Here is an 18,877-nt window from a genome sequence, read left to right as displayed (position 1 = left end):
ACTTGAAACAGAAGTCAGAATGTTTTATTTCAGCCAAAACAGCCTTTGCACATGATACGATTTCATGTCTTCCTATTTCTACATCTTCTCTACTTTCTTCAGCCCTTCCTGTAAATGTTTAATTTACTCTCTTCTCTTTTACTCTCATCTCTCCTTGGCTTTCTTGGTATTTGAGTTGTTTTATGTATCTCTTTCCTTCACCCTTGCCATTTACTCTCTTCCAGTCTCTCTATCCCCCTCCCCCCGTCTCACCCTGGCTCTCTTCTCGGCCTCCAGCCTTTGCATGATCATCATGGTGTCCACGTCCTCGTCATCCTCCTCCTCCTCGTCTTCGTCGCTCTGCTTGGACTCCTGCAGTCGTTTCTGGAACTGCCACTCCAGCATCAGCTTCCTGAGGCGGTCGCTTTCCTCGGCTGTTCGCTCCGGCTTTGCCTGGAAAATAAAGTATGCTCATAACTGAATTGAGTTTCACCAGCTATTTGTAAATCCATCACTAAGTTTGTGTCTGAAGTCCTTCCTAAGCTAAAATGACAAAAACCGAATCCCTCTGAATGGAGCTTTAACTGTGCCTACCTGGAGATCCTGGATCTCCTTGTCCAGCAGGTCGACGATGTGAAGCTGCTGCTGTTTCTCTGCCTTCTCACGGGCGTCTCGTTTCCAGGGGTCCGGAGACAGACTGTCACTGGACGTCAGCTCCTCCTTACTGATGGTGATGTACTGCAGGTCTCGCCTCTCGATGGTCCGTGGCTGCTGCTGCGGTAACAGCTCCCTGATCACCGTGTCCATGCCTACAAGTATATCACATTTTATTTATTAATTAAATGTAGTTGTAGTTTGCATGCAAAAGCAATCTACAATTTCTGAGGTGAAACATTACATATAAGAAAAGTTTTGACTTGAATGTGTTACCAGCAGGGTTGGAGGCACTGGCAGGGGGAGGAACAGCTGACCGCGGCAGGCTGGCCAGTTTCTCCGGTCTGGATGGGGGAGGCTGGGGCTGAGGCTGTGGGGGGAGGTAGGGCTGGGGCGGGGCCGCAGAGGGCAGAGGCGGCTGGTGGTGAGGAGGAGGCATGGATCCTCCATTGTTGTGAGGTTGGACGGGCATGACGGGGTTGGCCCGGATCTGACCCAGCTTCCTCTCCTGCTCTCTCCTCTTCCTCTCCCTGGAAAGTAATCGTTTTTGTTAGCAATTCAAATTATCAACATCATCATATTTATCTTGTTCGCTGTCTGTTGTAAATGTCAAAGGAGAAACTAATTAATAAAACCTGAATTGATCGTAAAACAGTAAAGCTATATATAAGTTTTTACAATGTAATTGTTCAATTAAAATCTCAAACACATATATATATATATATATATATATATATATATATATATATATATATATATATATATATATATATATATATATATATATATATATATATATATATATATATATATATATAAAAATGTCTTTTTCACTTTTTAATGTTTTTTGTAAACAGCCTGCATGGGCCTCTCCAGTTAAATGTTCTTTTGTGTGTAACATTAAACATTTTGATGAATCTAATAAAACTTAATTAAAAAAAACATAAAACACAAAACAAAAGAAACCCCACCTCTCTTCCTCCAGCCGAGCTTTCTCTTTCTCATACCAGCGTTGCTGCTCCTCGCGTTTCTTGCGGTCAGCGGCCTGCTGGGCTGTTACAGGAGGGACTGCAGCAGGAGGTGGCGGGAGCGGTAGGTCAGGTTGGGGGTCATAGGCGTCGTAGGCATCAGGGTAAGGGGCTGGTGGTGGGGGCGGAGGAGGGGGCAGGTCAGAACGGGATGGCGGCTGGGCTGAATGTGGAGGTGCAGCATGAGGGGCGTTGGGTGTCTTCCATCGGCCCGGCCCAGTCTTCTGGTTCTGGGTCTTGTTGGAGGATGAGGAGGAGGCTGAGAAGTTGAGGTGCTCCTGGCTAGATGTGGAGGACTCCAACGAGGAGGACACCTGTGGCTGTGGGGCCCAGTGGTCAGGACCTCCTACACCTACACAGAAACACAGTCAGTGGTCACCTGTAGACACAGGTAATTCTTCCCATAACTCTTTTAGTCAGGGTCCCTAGCCCCATTTGTGACTGAATCATTGAGTAATGTACAGAGTGAGTGGTCACAAATGGGGCTAAGGTCCACGATGAACGAAGACAACTGTCTGAAGGTAAAACTAAACATTTTTCCCGTCAGAGCTGGAGGGTTGGTGGTATTTTTCTAAGTTGACTTAATCAGTCTGACCTCAGCACTCAATGTTTCCATGTAGCATTTAGAGCCACTTAATCCACAGTCGCTTGCTCATGGTGGGAATTGTTGGGTAGCAATGAGATAACTTCTGTTGTGAATTGGCGCTATATAAATAAAATGGAACTAGAGATTGTTAGAAATACTCAGAGAGAGGTAAAAGCTTTAAATGAGCTGAGTAGGTTGAATTTTGCTTGTCAGTCCTAACTGATGAAGGTCTACCGACTGCAACACCGTAACAAGATGTATTGACTACAAGTGACTGAATGTGTGCAGGATTTCCCATTTTACAGATTAAGGGAAAATGTCACATTTTTTTGCTTTGTCATTCTGAATAAAATATTGTGATTAGTATATTTTGCATAATCGTAAACAATAATATCACATTTGATTACACTTTAGAGGATCATTTGGAGTCTGAAAACAACTAAGGTGTTACATAATCTGGCAGTTAATACACTATCAGGTGCTATAGTCCTCTTTTTGTCTTCCTCTCTTTTATCTGAGGTCTCTGATTCTCTTTCTTCGCACCTCCTGGTGGACCTCTCTGGTAGTCAAGATCTCTATGTTGGTAGTCCAGGTCCCGGTGCTGGTAGTCCTGCTGGTAGTGCTGCTGCATGCGCTCGTCTGGCCTTAGACCTCCTGGTTGGGGGTATAACTCCTCCTGGGAGTGGTTAACCCGCTTGGAAGAGATGAAAACATCGAATAAGAGACGAGAGAAGCAGGAGAGACAATGAGAGGAAAGAAAAGGGAAAATGAGATGGACAGAGGAGGGCAGGAGAAATGGGAAAAAAGAAGAGAGAGAAAGGGACAAGGCCGTGAAGGAAGTAGAAAGATGAAGGTTAGAGGGAACACAAAGTGGAAAAAATGGGGAGGAACAGGATGAGGAGGGAAACACGGTGGGAAAAAGACATTAAATACAGAGACGTAGAAGACATGAAGGATTCAAACATTCCCTGAATTTCCAACACCATTTTACAGTTCAGTACATTTGCTTTCTACACATTTCTTGAGGAAAAACAAACAAAATCTACTAACTTCTAACTATAAAGGAAGGAATCTCTCTGTCTGACTTCACATATCTCGAGACTGTGTGTGACTTCACACTTGGCGGGTGTATTGCTGAGGACCCTAGGGAGTGCAGTGTGGAGTGGGATCTACAGGACATATTTATTAGTACACACTGTGTAGTGTATTGAGAGGGGGCGGCTATTAACTGTTACACCGCCAAATGGCATGCTGGGTACAGCTCGCTCTCACTCAAAAGAAAGAGACCAGTGATGTAAGCAAAGTCGCATGCTGGGTAGAGCTCGCTCACTACAGTACATTCAACAACAGATGAAGAAAGAGAGACTGGAGATACCGGAGATGTTACATTGAAGTAAAGTCTTGTAAGTTTGTAGATGATGTGGTTCAACTCCCTGTGGTGTCCTGCTTTATTTTTGTGGCTAATCCTACAGTTTACATATGAAACAATACACCAATTGCTGCAGAAATGGGGCTTTACATCCTGTTTGGCAGCAACACCATGCCTTTTGGAACAAAATATCTTGGGAAGCGTCACTACATAGCCAATACATCACAGGTAAAGGTCTTGGCCCGAACAGGCACGTGCTCCGAACAAGCACTGCACTAGTATACAACAAATGAAGCAGACAAGTACAGTACAGTACAAATACAGTTGTGTAAGCAACACCTGCTACTTTCAGATAATTTGTAAAAAGTCCTGATGCTCCCTGACTTTCCCAGAGAAGTTACTGAATGCAATGTTGAAACAGTAGCTTCAACAAGTTGGTGTCTGATGCTGCTCTACCTGCATGCTGTTGTGGATGTTGTCGACCATAGGGAGGCGTTCTCTGTCCTCCATGCCCTGCCAGTGCTGTGAGGGAACCTGCCCAGGGCCGACAACCCGATCCTGGCTCTTTGAGGCCGGGATGGTGAAGTACTCCCTGGGGTAGGTCTGGGTGGGGATGGGGTAGGCCTCTGGACGGGGAGGGGAGGGCTCATCCTGATAAATAAAAATTACTGTGTGAAAATAAAATATTTGGGGCACCTTCCCAATACTAAACAGCCAACTCATTGGCAGGAGTTGGTTTGAGTAATAATGCTCTGTGCACTCCATGACAAATGATTTCTCATCTCTATTCTAGATACTGTGTGTCCTCGAGTGTTAGTGTCACTCTAGTCTCATCCTGTCTGCTGGAGCATTCCACATAAAGACGCCACTGGCTTCAATCGTACGCTTACTTACGTCTGCACACAGGTTGCCGGTCGAGACAGAGGTGATTTTAGTGCCAGGTCCTCCGGGGTACACCGCTTTGCCTGCAGGACTCTGGCTCTGATCTGATGACGGGGCAGGAGAGACGGTCATTTTAGTACTGTTGAAAGTTTTAACTCACAAATACAACAATATTCAGAATTAAGCAATGAATTAGTGGAGCAAAGGAGTCGCCAACAAATCCCAAATTACAAAAAATGGTTACTGAAAGTGGTTTTTGAGATTGTTTTTTTAAGACTTGCAGGCACAGTGTTATTGCCCAACAGTACTGTGGCACTGTGTTTCCATATCAGGGTAGAGTAGTTGTTTTAATTTTTTTTCTTTCCCATTTCCATTACTGCCTATGCCAAGTCTAAAGCCAATGACTTGTTTACCACAGATACTTTCCTTTTCTATTTTTTTGTCTAATCAAAGTCTACTGGAGTCATTTTTATTAAGATTTTCTGTATCTGCTTAATTTGCAGATTAGGTGGAAATGTTATGAACATGTGATGCCATCCTGGTGATAAAGTACTGTATTATGCAAGTGGTCAAATGCATTAAACAGGTGAAGTTTAGTCAAACAGCAGTTTAAAAAAAAACTGAAATATCGATAGTTTTCTCAATTACACATTTGACAATTTTGACAAATTGTAAAGAATATAGGGAAAATAAAAAAAATGGATTTAAAGCCATTTCATGCTGATGCTGAGTGCACTGTATACGGTGAAAGAAAATTGGCTTGAATACAAATGCAAGCAGAAGATAGACAAGTTCATGTAGTTCAAGTGTATAAATAAATAAAATCTTGGTCAGTAGGAGGGCTTACTGGCTACGTTGGGGCTGGAGCGGTGGTCGGCTTGGTTCTTGAGAAGTCGATCTTCGCTGCTCATCTTCTTTGGTTCAGGGTAAGAATCCCAGCCAGCCTGCGGACTCTCCGGAGAGCCGTTCTGCACCGAGCTGTTGTACAACTCAAAGCCTTCGCTCTTCGGTCGCAGTTTCCCGTTCTTGTCACGGCCTCGGTCTGATGCTGGACACAAATTGGGATGTAGGGGTGAAGACATGAAAGAGAGAGAATGGGTGTTTTAGAAAAAAAAAGTATCTCATCCTAATCCAGAAGTACTTGTTATGGTATTTGAAAATAAGACCACTGTTATTCTTTGCAGTTTATTCATTGCAGTTTGTCTTTGGCTATGTTGTCACGGTTTTCTAGCTGACACCTCGTCGACAAATAATTTTGCAGTTTGGCCATAAGTGATTAAGTGACGTTAAGTTGGGACTCTAGTTTAATTTCCATTTGCTCACATGATGCATGTAAAGCATTTTGCTGAAGATTCATAATTTCATCCATGAATGAAAATATCGTGAGGGGATGCTGGGTTTTTTTTGTTTTTTACTTCTTTTGCCCTGCACCAAGAGGGAAAAAAAAAAAATTTATGACATGAGAAGAATCTCCTCAACAACCTTCTGATCATTTACGATGTTCGTTCTTTTAGTAAACTAATTTGACAGCTTAAATTCAGACTTTTGCAGTGTTAGTAAATTAGCAAAATTGCTGCTGTGAATTTTGCTTAAAAGTAGCGTATATCAGAGATGAGGCAGACATATTAAATTGGCATCACATTTACATAACAAGGTGCATGTCTGTAAGGGAAATTCAATTGTGTCATGATGTTTTGTAAACTTGTGTATAAAATGGTTGACTGCCAGATTTCCCTTATATGTGACAAATGACCCACCTCTGTAGAGGTGTTATTAATTATGATTGTGAAGTTAGTTAAAAGTCCTTTTCATGAGGTGTTACATTCATAGAGTCTTAAGTGTACAACTTTCTTTCCCTTCTGTGTATCTAGGTTTCCTTCCTGAGTACAGTCCCGCCCTCAGTCTGTGAGAATCTACACACTTTCCTAACATTAAGTTTACTAAAGAATGACCAGCGTCCTTCACTGCCTGGTGGTTACATTTCACTGTCTGCACTGGAAAACACACTGTGGTCGAGGGAATTCGGGAGAAACACCCGTTATCGTCATCCTGGACCACAGGCCGGCCTGGCCAGAAGACTTCCTTAATGAATCCAGGGTCACATTCCAGCAGACAAAGACCAGCATACAGCCAGACAAACCCATGAAAACTCTACGCCATGTATGTGTGTGTCTGGACACACATGCAGCTCGTCTCACACACACACACACACACACACACACACGCACACACATATCTGGCTGTGGCCACAAACACTCATTATATCCTTCAGTCTGCTAGCTGTTTTTTTATTGCGCTACAGAGAAGACAACAAGGACATACTGTCTGGGCAAGTCTGCTTCTCTTCTTTCATCCACAACACCAAATTACTGGCATTAACTAATGGTGTAACTAACAATAGTCCATTCATTATAACTACTAAACAGCAAAAATCTGCAGGTTTTAGTAGCCAAAGTTATGACTGTGTGATCTTTTTAAATGGCTTTTAATTTAAGACTTTTATAATGTTAATTGTTCACAATGAGTAAAATAGTATTTAGTGAAAAACAGATGAAATACATATTGTGCTTCCACTGTTCTGTATTAAAAGTGGACCTGCAGTTTCATTACTGATTCATCTGCTTATTATTTTATCAATTAATTGGTTAATCAGTTTGGTCTATTAAATATCCAAAAACAGAGAAAATGCCCACCACAATTAGTTAGTGCACAAGTTGACGTATACTGTCCGACCAACAGTTCAAACCCAAAAATGCTGCATTTATAATGATATAATCAGCAAAGGCTCACAGTGAAGAAGCCGGACCCAGAGAGTGATATTTGAGAATGAGATTTTTGGTTGACAAATGAACAAAATGATTGCTTGATTATCAAAATTGTTGCAGATGAATATTTGATTAATCAACAAAGTGTTTAAGCTCTACAAATTATATCATTAAGCACCAGTCACATAGAAGATAAAGTTCTTCAAAATCATGAAGAAAAACAGACTAATTCAATACAATAAATTAGTTGATTCCTAAATTTAGTCCATCTAATGTATTTTCAGACTCGTTATGGTCTCAAGGGAACCCTGAAAATATGAAACATATCAGTAGTAATATAAATGAGGAGATACTAAAGTAAACTCTGTACCAGAGCAGGCAGCACTTTTACAAACCCTTCTAAACATTCTGCATGTGTGTATGTATATGTGCTCACCTCTTGGCATCATGGGGCTGGGCTGGTTGAGGAGCGTAGCCAGTCCGTGGTAAATGGCTCCCTGCTTGGCGACCTCCAGAGTCACAACTGAGCCCGTCCTCGTCATCAGCTCGGCTGCCCTGAACACACAGAGAGAGGGAGGAGGGAGAGCACGAATATGAAACTTGCAACACAACTTCAAGGGATCTGACACACTTAAATTATTCTCTGTGGTGTAGGCATTAAAAATATATAAAACATATTAATATTTAAATCTCCTGTTTAACTGCAATGAGCTTTTTTAAGCTCCATCTTTCAAGTGATCAGAACATAGCATGAATTCATCTAAATATCCTTGGTACACTGTGTTACGTACTCGTGATACTGTGCTGAAGACGACATTACACACACATAAATAAAAATAAATGTAAACTGACATGTGGTTCAGTTTGGTAGTTTTGGAAGGAAATCCCATCCTAAATACAGAGCAATGTAGTGAACCACAATTATTATTTGAAGATGGTGGGTGATACGAGAAGAACACGATTAAATTAAAATACTGTATGAAGAGGTAATTGCACAGCTAAAAAGTATCCTGAATCTACTTTATTATACATCTCTACATTCACTACAGAAATCAACAGCAAGGAGTCCATTTTGGGTGGAATGCCAGACACTGAAATGTATTCAGGATGTTGGTGTTGTGTTTATTATGAGGTTTCTTCCTTTTGTTTCCCCTTTAAAGGGGTTTTTTGGGGAGTTTCTCCTTATCCGAACAGAGGGTCTAAGGATAGAGATCATAAAAACCTTTGAGGTAAATTTGGCATTCGTGACTTTGGGTTGATACTGTATTTTTTAGAACTGATCTGAGTACCGAGTACTGCATTACGTAGATGAAATGATACCTGGTGCAGATTGGAGAGCTTAATTTCACAGCTGTAGTATGACATGAAACCAAACAATTACAAAAATGTGCCTCCAGTATCTTTATTCATACAGTTTTTTTTAAATCTCCTTTCTTGACATTTTTCCTCACAGCTGAAGATGTTTGAAACACATGACATTGTATTTATCACGTAAAAGTTCTGAAACAAACACAAGTATTAAGATACAGATTTCTAACTAATTAATCACTTTCTCTATAAAACATCAGAAAATTGTGAAAAATGTCCATCACAGTTCCCCAGAGTGATGTCTTCAAATTGCTTGTTCTGTCCGGCCAACAGTCCAAAACCCGAAGTTATTTAATTCACAGAGAAAAGCAGCAAATGATCACATTTGAGAAGCTGGAACAAGAAAGCGTTTTTTGCTTGAAAAGTGACTGAAACGAATTTGATAATCAAAACAGTTGCAGATCATTTTCTGTCTATCAACTCGTTGTTTCGGCTCTGCTATAGATATGTAGTACAACTGCACTACTAACAAAATTAGAACTTTTCGTCATTACGGGAAAACACCAGTAAAGTTTCTGACTACTGGCATCCCAACAGACAGAAAAATAAATTAGAAGACCTTTATTATTATATTTGTCATTGCCAGAGACTCACTTCACTCTAATTTGGGTACAATCCTGCTGTGTCCCACACAAACACACACTCACAGTACCCATGTCATTTTCTGTAACAGCCACATGTGCACAGGGCTTTAACCTAATCCTATAAATAGTTGAAGGGCAGATCACACAAGGTAATGAGCAATGTGTGTTTGACTGGATGGAACTCGGGGAATGCAACATCAACTGCTTCATGCAGGGCAGAGAACAGGCTCTAAACCCACATTTGGAAATATCACAGGAGTTCGCTTTTACACAAACGTATACCAGACCTAAAGGAGGCAAATCATACTTAATCTTAACCTGTTAGGAGTAACCTGTAGGAGTAGGAGAGGAGATAACCACAGGATGATACCATGATGACTAAAAAGTCCAGACATTCACAGGAACATTATCTGATCTGACAGTTGACATACTCTGAAATGTCCTGATATGATAAACCCCACCCACCCGCTACCTGCACGCTAAAGCAATTAAACAAATTATTTGTAAATCCAGTTTGACACAGTAAGCAGCAACACTGAACATCAAGCCTGTACATGCTGAGGGAGAGGAATAACTGGATTAATCCGAGTGGGGCGTTAGCCACTGAGTACTTCACTGTTGTTTCCAAAAACAGGGCCATGTGTTCCAAACATGTTGGAAATTTGGTCTTTTTACGAGGACAAATGGGATGCAACTGCCTCAATGCAAGAACCTCAAGATGTCTCAGCCCTGAGGTTTCCCCAAGATGTGGTTATCGGATGTCACGTCAACATGATACTTTACTTTTCAAATGTTTTCAATTCTCAAAATAGAATTCAAATTGTGTTTCATCATCATATGGCCATAAATACATCAATACTGGGCGGTAGGTGGTTGAGCATAGAAAGAGAAAAACCCCATGAGCACTCCCTGCTGTTTCTTAAGGATGGATCACTAGATGTCACCAAGGTTTAATTATAATTTACATGTGTCAGTTGGGAATTTCCCATTTCTAATTTGCAAATGGAAATCAGCATACGAGGACATTTAGTTCCATGACATCACACTACATGATTTCTGGGCACTGAAGTATTGGAAATTCAATAATTACATTGAAATTAACTATAATAACTGGACCACTGTCTTTACCTCTCTTGTGATAGGCCGACCAGACTGCGCCCGTCCACGCTCAACAGCTGGTCCCCTGCAGCCAAACGACCATCCTGCAAAACCACAGACATACCACAGAATTAGTATATGTATATGTTTTTCCTCATAATTTTCTGTCATGGTTTCACTTTGTGTGTGTATACTAACCACATCAGCTGCTCCTCCTTTGACAACAGACTTGATGTAGATGCCCAGCTTCTCCTGACCAGCACCCTACACACAGAGAGAGAGAGAGACAAAGAGACACAGGGACATTAACTTACTGTATGTTAACCAATGAACCAACAAAAAACATTTCAAAATAAGTTTCATATTTTGTTTCAATTCATTTCAGCTGGGTAGAGCAATTACAGAATATATTTAGCAGAGTAAAGACATACACACTCACACATTTTAATAAAACATACAAGACAAATAAAAACAATAAATACTTCTACAACAGGGCCAGACAACAGGTCTGTGGCCAGTGTGAGTCTCTGGACAAACTGCTAAAATATGGTTGGAGAAAGTACTTTTGTTCTGGCAGCAGTTTGCCTAAAAATGTGGTGACAAGAACACTTTTTCAAACACAAGGTGAGGGTTCACCTGAACAGGTTTGTTTGAGATCAGTTTGAATCTATTCATCCCCAAGTTTGTTTTTTCACTATTATCATATTGCCATTATCATGCGAAGCTTTATCAGAATCATACTAAGTCATAATGGACATGAGAAGTATGAACAATGTTCTCATAATCATGAGATGATGATAATAATAATAGTAATAATTTTGAGGGGGGAAAAACCATTAAATATTGAAAAATAGTTTTCTGTAAGTAGCGGAAATGGGCTTCCATACCTTCTTCAACAGGTGCTTGAGCAAAGCACGGAAACCCTCTGCTCAAACAGGAGAAGACTATGGTAGTACTGGACATATGAATGTTGGGAAAAAACTTCTGACTACACTTATATCAACCCCAAACATGCCCAAACCAACAGATGTGGAGCACTGGGAACAGAAATGAGCATCATGTAGTGTGCTATTTCTGCATCTAGGAAGTTCACAAGGCTCCAACAGAAAGAATTTAAATGTCAGAATTTCTGCCATCTCTTGTCTAATTTGTCAATATCTTCAACATGCTCAGACCACACGCATACGGACCATGAGGCAGAAACGCCAGTAACATCCAGCCGCACTGACTGAATGTCTGGACCAGAAGGGAGTCCAGCACCAACAGGACTTTAAAACAACAGCTATTCATAAGTGTTGACACTGAGCAGAGAAAGGTTGGACTGGAAAATGATCGTTTCCTGAACACAGAGCCTCTTTTATCTGAGGTAACAAGTTCACCAGCATGTCAAACTGAAACATTTCTTTATAGAGTTTTTATGTTCTGCTTCCCTGCTTATATTCTAGTTTTCTTTGCTGTATACTATTGTGTGTGTGTGTGTGTGTGTGTGTGTTTGGTTTTCTTGTGAAGTGAAGAGGTGATTTACAGAGCAGCAGAGTGCTGGCATGTTATCAGACGTATCACACGCTTTCTTTGCCATCTTGACATGTTTATCCTCTGAGTTTGTGCAACAGTGGAACCAGAAACCAGAAAAATATTTCAGAAGTCTTTTCTTTATAGTGACACTCCGCTGTGCTAAATATGAAACTATTTGTTCACTTCCAACACTTCAAGACCTTAAACACATTACTTGGTTTATCTTAAGTGAAGCTAAATTGAAATTCTGTTTTTTGATGTCAGGAAGGCAACAAAGAGCAAACAAAAAGACAATGTTGCTGACAGAAAACTGAAGACATCTCTGTTACTTTCACACTTGCTTCTATATTTAAAGCAGGTTTAAGGAAATACAGTATAAAGCAGAGACCAAAGCTTGAACAGAAAGCACAGCAGGAAAGGTTCAGATGGCACACACACACACTACCCAGACATTAAGAACCACAGCATGTCTATAAACTTGCTCATAAAGCTGTGGAGTGGATTAAAAAGACTACTAATTGCTGTCATCCGTCAGACCTGGCAACGTGGCACTGTGTGTGTGAAGCCACATCTTGTAAAGCAGAGGCAGGGGTTACACTCAGGTTAATAGCTCTTACTGTTTGCAGGTCACATGTATTAAATGTTTCATCAGCTGCAGTGTAGAAGATAAAGACACCAGAACAAACAAGGGTACAAACCGCAGGGTTTCTGCACCAAATTACATTTAAGACTTTTTAAGACCTTCTTAATACCACATAGAAGACAACTTAATACCTGTTTCCACAGTAATACCGGTCAAAGAATGAGAGAAAACCAATAGGGAAAATAAAAAAATTACTAAAATAACAAGTACATGAATTGATATGACATTTATTTTACATTTGTCAGAAACTCCCAGCTGTATAGTAATATAATTAAATCAAGTAATGTGACCTAGATCCAGATAAGCAGCAGAAAATTGATAGATGGATTAACTAAGTAAAAAATAAATAATGTAAGTTATTGATAAAAATGACACTTGCCCATTATAAATTGATGAGCTTCCCAGCTACTGGACTCTGGCTGGCAGTAATAATAGTAATAATACATAATAACTCTAATAATAAATATTCAAGAGCTTTGTAAATGTAATTTAAAGACTTTTTTTGAGGGAACTGAGTTTAATTACCTGCTGATTCTGAGATACCCTGAGGTTACTGTTGTTCCATCTTTTTTAAATATTTATTTTGAATAGTAAAAAAAACAAAACAAAAACAGGTAGAAATGTGAGGTTTAAAGTTTTTTCTTGAAATTGGAAACAGCAGTTGAGAAAACAATCTCACCACAAGGTCCATTGAGCAGCTGTTCCGGAGCTTTAGATCAAATCACATGATCATCAGCAAATGGAGTTTGCCCATTTGTCATTGAATTGCTGATGCTCAAATTTTTTACATTATTTTTATTTTTTTTTTACTTTTTCTGAAATTGACAATCATATGATATGATCAAAAGCTCCAGAACAGCTACTAAATGGACCTTGTGGTGAGATTATCTCAAGGTAAAAATCAATTTCTAGCTCAAATACTGAACAGTTTAACCATTTCTTTTTTTTTTTTTTTATTACTTCAATTACTCTGACCCGTAATTAGCAGCTAGTTTTCTCAACATTATTCATCATCTACACTGTTGATTACTGGCTCGTTGCATGAGGACTTTGTTTACTGTAAATTGTGGTGATCAGTGTCTTCCTGCAGCAGGAAACAACTTTTGAATTTGTGGGGACATGCAAATCCTGGTTCAAATCGGTTCAAACCAATCCGCTTGTTTTAAAATAACAATGAGCTTTGTGTTGCCTTGTTGTGTAAATGAAACAAATGCATTCCTGAGCTTTCACATTGCGGCACATATTTTTTGCCTTTTTTGTTTTGAGTGAGGGTGAAAGCATGTTATTGAAAGCCGGAGTTCGGACAAGTATAATTTCTTGAATTACTTGTATTTTTATTGCTATTGCTACAAAGTCATTTAACCGATCATTTAAATTCATTAGTTAAATAAAATGTTGTATAAGTGCATCCACACCGCCTTGGTAGCTGAACGGTTACAGCACATGCCATTACCCCCCCCTTCCATACCACTTGTTTTTTGTTTAACTATATTTTTTAAAGACCTGTTGAGTTTTCCTCCGTCTTATTCTCCAAATCGGGTTCTTCACTTATCTATTTATTAACCATGTGAACTGAGTGAATAGAGTTACATTCTGCATTTGTCACATGCTCCATCATCCACAGATCTGGGTCCCAGTTCCTCCAGCACATAAAGACAGCAGAGACATTAGGCCTTCAAACTATTTGACCCACAATGTTTCAACTCTCTGTCCGTGTGTGTGTGTGTGTGTGTGTGTGTGTGTGTGTGTGTGTGTGTGTGTGTGTGTGTTGGTGTGCATGTATATGTAATAATGAGGCTGGATTCATGCAGGCACGAATTTCCTGCGAGTGACATTAAGATGAGAGAAGAACAGTGAATCATTCTGACTGTTTTATGTCTGTTGTACATTACAGAAGACATTAAAGAGCCTCTGTTTCAGATGGAGCCACAGCTTCATGCACACAGAATAGGGATTGGGGCACCAAATCAAGCTCCACAGACACTTGTGGGAATTTCCTGAATCCCCTAAGGATGTTAGGAGGGACTTTTAACAAGTTAAAGGGGTTCCAGAGGGGGTTCAGAAGGGCCACAACTTATAGCATAAGTAATGGTGTGCATCGGCATAACACAGAACTTAAAAACTGCACTGCAAGTGTGCATATGAGCATGTCTGCTGCATTGGGTTGCAGAACAATTAAAAAAAAGTTGTCTTGACTATAATATAGGATTCTATGTCTGTATGAGGCCGGAGTCTCGCTTTTTTTTTTTAAAGATCATTTGGTCTTGTGGTGGATTTTTCAATTAGAGATACATGTGGTCCTCACTGCTTCCCCAAATTTGTGACAAAAATAGGAAGAAATCAGATGTGTAGTGTGATATGTAGTTGAGCTATTAAGTGGATTGTTTTCTATATGTGAGCTAGCATTAGCTGATTGCCTATAAGACTTGATTAGCAGCTACAAGGTACAAAGACACACAACTTCACATAATCATGAAAGACTGGCAAGTTAAAACACACTCAAAATGCTATTCTCTAAATGTAAAATATAATGTCTTTCTGCCATGCAAACACAGGAGAGAATGTATAGGTAAACTGTAAAGACATGGGCATGTTGAAACATGTGCACATGCAGACACACAGCAGGTCTGTTGCGATAATGAAGCTATAAAACTAGCAGCTGATGTTGGGGAGCGGGTCAAAGTCAAACCAGATGTGTTGCTTGTCACAAACATCGTCAACTGGCCAACATAAAAACACACCTTTAAAAAAGAAAAAAGAAATCACACTCACTAAACCATTTTGAGACATCACACTACAAAACATCTATGACAAAATGTTTCCTGTGAATGTGAACATGCCTCTGTTTACAGAAATAAGTTAGATCTATAAGAATAGCTGGAATACCTGAGGGAGCTTTACTGTTTGATTTACTGTGTTTTAATGGACAGCTCTGGTTCTGGTAAAGTCGAGGCAAGTTTATTTAGATAGCACGTTTCATACGACAGCCGTAGACTCAATGTGCTAACAGACAAAAATCAAACATGACAAACACATCAGATAAGAACAAATAAGATAAGGTATTACATATATAAAAACCTATAAGATAAGATAAAAACACAAGATAAGAAGTCATTACAATAAAAAGGGAATAATATTATAATTATTATTATGATTATTATGATTATTATTATTATTATTATTAAAAAGGGAATAATAATACTGATTTTAAAATAAAAGTTTTACCCGTTAACAACACTAACCTAACTAAACTTAGAGAAGGAATGGCCTGAAGAAGTTAGCTGCTTTAAACATGCTCTCCACCGTAGCCTTGATGGAAACTCCATGACTTTTAATAACTAAAACAGAACAGCTCCATGACCGTGGTTACACTTTCACTACGCTCTCTGATCAAATCTTGCTCATATCCTGAAGTGGTTGTGCTTGACTTGTATTTGGACATAACTTTGGTGTGGATAGCAACATGGGCACAATTCTATCAATTTCCTGAGGTAAGCCTTGCTGGCTGCACACTCAAAACCCCCCTCTGAGCACAAGCCTGTAAAAGAACTAAGGAGCACAACGGCTGCATAAAGTGTTTTTCACTCTCTTCAAACAAGCTCACCTACCACCGCTACAGAAAAAACTAAATATCAAGAAAAGAATACTCTCTTTAGTCCAAAATGACATTCATGCTGGATGTGTGATCCGATCACCAATCTGAGCACAAACTAACATTAACTTACAAAGCGAGGACATGTATGTGATCACAACTCAGATCGGGTAGAATAGGTTGTCTGGCTATGAATTATGCTGCTCTTTCTTTGTTGATGTTTTTCAGCTCAGAAACATTCCAACCAATTTAACAGGACAAATTAATCCACTAACCCTGATATGACCTTTTTAATGGTTTTCTAATTTAATTTGAAAATAAGCTACAATAAATAAGATTAAAATAAAGATCTGCGAAACTGTGTTGAAGGGTCCTTTAAATAGAGAATGATTTCAGATGTATACAAAAGTTTCATTCAAGAAAAAGTAAATGTAAAGCAAATGTATTCCTGCAACCACCTGCACATTTGTGATATTCCTTGATATTCTGTGACATGTAGGGCTGCAACTCATGATTATTTACTAGGTCTTTAAAATGTCCGAAAATTATGAAAAACGTCCATAAAAGTTTGTACAAGCCCAAGGTGACATCTTCAAATGTCTCGTTTCGTAGAATTAACAGTCTAAACCCCAAAGATATTCAGTTTGCAGCGATGTAAAAAGAGACAAATGGAAAATCATCACATTGGAGGAGCAGGAACAAGCAATCAAATGATTAATCGATAGCATCAAAATAGTTGCCAATGAGTTTCCTGTTGATCAACTACATTAATCAACTAATTGTTACAGCTCTAGTGACATATTTTTAAAAATCAAATAATTATCACAAATTAACTCTAAAATAAGAGTAGTCTCTGCAGTCTCTCTGCAAAGTCCCTAAGACACATTCCATGTAAATAAAATTAACCTAAAGTGTTTTAAAATGTAAATTACACAACAAGTCTTCGTGTGTTTCTCTCTGGACAGCAGAGTCAGAGTGATGTGACATTTTTCTCCTGATCCATTCTGCGGCTGACTCATGCTGAGAAACTGGCATCTACAGCAGATCCACAGAAACGAGAAGGCCGTCACGTACGTCTGATATACAGCTGACAAAAAGTACCGCTAATGCAGGCTGGCAACACACCAAGATTACAGCTTACAATGTTAATATATGTCAACCTGCTTTCTGGAGCCTTTGAGGTTATAAACCACTTATCCATAAGAGGCAGTTTGGAAGCCAGCGGTGTTCACAGCCCTGCACACCCACACAGGCATTCTCAGTCACTTTAGCAGATAAGACATCTTCTCAGGACTCTCTCGGCATGTACAGATTGTGGTTGATTGATGTATTCTTTATTCTCCTATTTTAATTTAGTTGCACCTGTTAGGACAGGACCGTTTTTAAGCCATTATGATTCTTTAGTAAATGCAATTTCATTACTTCGGCAAATTTTCAGTATATAACCGCACCCAACATTAACCTGAGAAGATGTATGTGAAACTGTAGTTACATATTGGTCAGTATGACAGCCGCTGGAATAAAATGACACCACTAATTACTTCTTCATTTGTAAATGTTCATTTTTGCAGTAATTTAAGTCATTTTCTCTACCACAGTCACATGACATTGCAAGATTCATTAGTATTATTATGTTGCAACATTTACTTATCTTTCAAATGAAGGCAACACATGCCCAGTATGAACTGCCTGCTGCTTTGTAAAGTGCATTTTTCGGTTGCTTTTTCATCAGACCAGGTCGGAAACTGGCTTACAATGAAATATCCCACAGAAACAGTTTAACAGTACTACTTGCAAATGTGTGTATGCTTCCATACAGCATTTTTACACTCTATGCCAGTGAGCATGCATGGAAATAGAAAGAGGTAACTATAGTCTAGGGAAATACAGTTTTTCCCACAGGTCAAAAATATACTTCTGACACACCATTTCCATCACAATAATCACATAATCACAATCACAAGTCTCACAGAAGTGAGATTATCACAGAAGTTTAGATTCAGGAGATAACAGGCTGAAATAAAGATAAATCCAATGCTAGCTGAGTGAACTGTGGCTAACACTAAGCTTTAGTTTGTTACCAACAGTCCTGTTGACAACACAGTCACATTTTCAGTTCCAGCTGTTTGGGAGTCCCGTCAAGAAACAGCTGCACTGCCATCTTGTTTAAATTAACAAGAGCAGAAGTTGATCTGTACTGTACATGTGCTGTTCGTTTGAGCAGATCTGGGCATTCAAAAAACTGTATTCACCAATGTCCGCTGCAATCTGAATGGCTACTGAGGTTATCAGAGCTTACCACCAGAGTTGATCTCAAAAATAGAAACAAACAACTTAATTTTCATCATGACAAAGCCACCAGTGACATGATATTTTGGACAACGTGGAAGTTAGTGTGTAAAGACAGGAAATGGTTCAGCTAGTATGTCCCCCGTTTTTCCACACAATCCTGCCAAATTGTGATTTCACCAAAAGACAAAAGGTGGCTTTTATAATGAGCGCCAAGATGTACAAATGTTCTCTTCCACACACCTTGTAAACACCTCCTGCACGAAGCAGCACAGGAAAGCGAGTATGTGTGTGTGTGTGTGCGGTACATCCTCCCATTGTTTCAGCCCTCATAGGGGGTAACCCTGTCATACTATTGTTCCACTTCTAGCACCATTCGGTAAGCTAACAAACAAACACACACACACAACCAACACTTCAAAACACACTGTGGAAACAAGCAGACCAAATGCAGCTTTTTGAGTTTGGACTTTACTTTCTTCACACAGAATGAGAACTTTCCCAAGTCACTCCCTTCAAATTTTC

The 18,877-nt window shown here is 39.6% G+C and overlaps 1 protein-coding gene across 20 annotated transcripts in view; it reads right to left on the bottom strand.

Annotated features, from left to right (window-relative positions):
* The window catches only part of afdna (afadin, adherens junction formation factor a), a 105,923-nt gene that overhangs the window by 17,757 nt on the left and 69,289 nt on the right, over positions 1–18,877 (bottom strand). For all 20 annotated transcript variants that reach the window (XM_044168952.1, XM_044168957.1, XM_044168951.1 and 17 more), the window contains 11 exons: positions 10,512–10,577; positions 10,344–10,417; positions 7,700–7,818; positions 5,346–5,546; positions 4,511–4,602; positions 4,073–4,267; positions 2,791–2,941; positions 1,605–2,013; positions 910–1,163; positions 574–788; positions 253–432 (listed from right to left, as the gene is read on the bottom strand). In XM_044168952.1, the coding sequence (XP_044024887.1) occupies positions 253–432; positions 574–788; positions 910–1,163; positions 1,605–2,013; positions 2,791–2,941; positions 4,073–4,267; positions 4,511–4,602; positions 5,346–5,546; positions 7,700–7,818; positions 10,344–10,417; positions 10,512–10,577 (1,956 nt within the window). The remainder of the gene's footprint in view (positions 1–252; positions 433–573; positions 789–909; positions 1,164–1,604; positions 2,014–2,790; positions 2,942–4,072; positions 4,268–4,510; positions 4,603–5,345; positions 5,547–7,699; positions 7,819–10,343; positions 10,418–10,511; positions 10,578–18,877) is intronic.

This window comes from Siniperca chuatsi, linkage group LG16, assembly GCF_020085105.1.
Source record: "Siniperca chuatsi isolate FFG_IHB_CAS linkage group LG16, ASM2008510v1, whole genome shotgun sequence".
Classification (NCBI taxonomy): domain Eukaryota; kingdom Metazoa; phylum Chordata; class Actinopteri; order Centrarchiformes; family Sinipercidae; genus Siniperca; species Siniperca chuatsi.
This window is presented reverse-complemented; position numbering and strand designations above follow the sequence as displayed.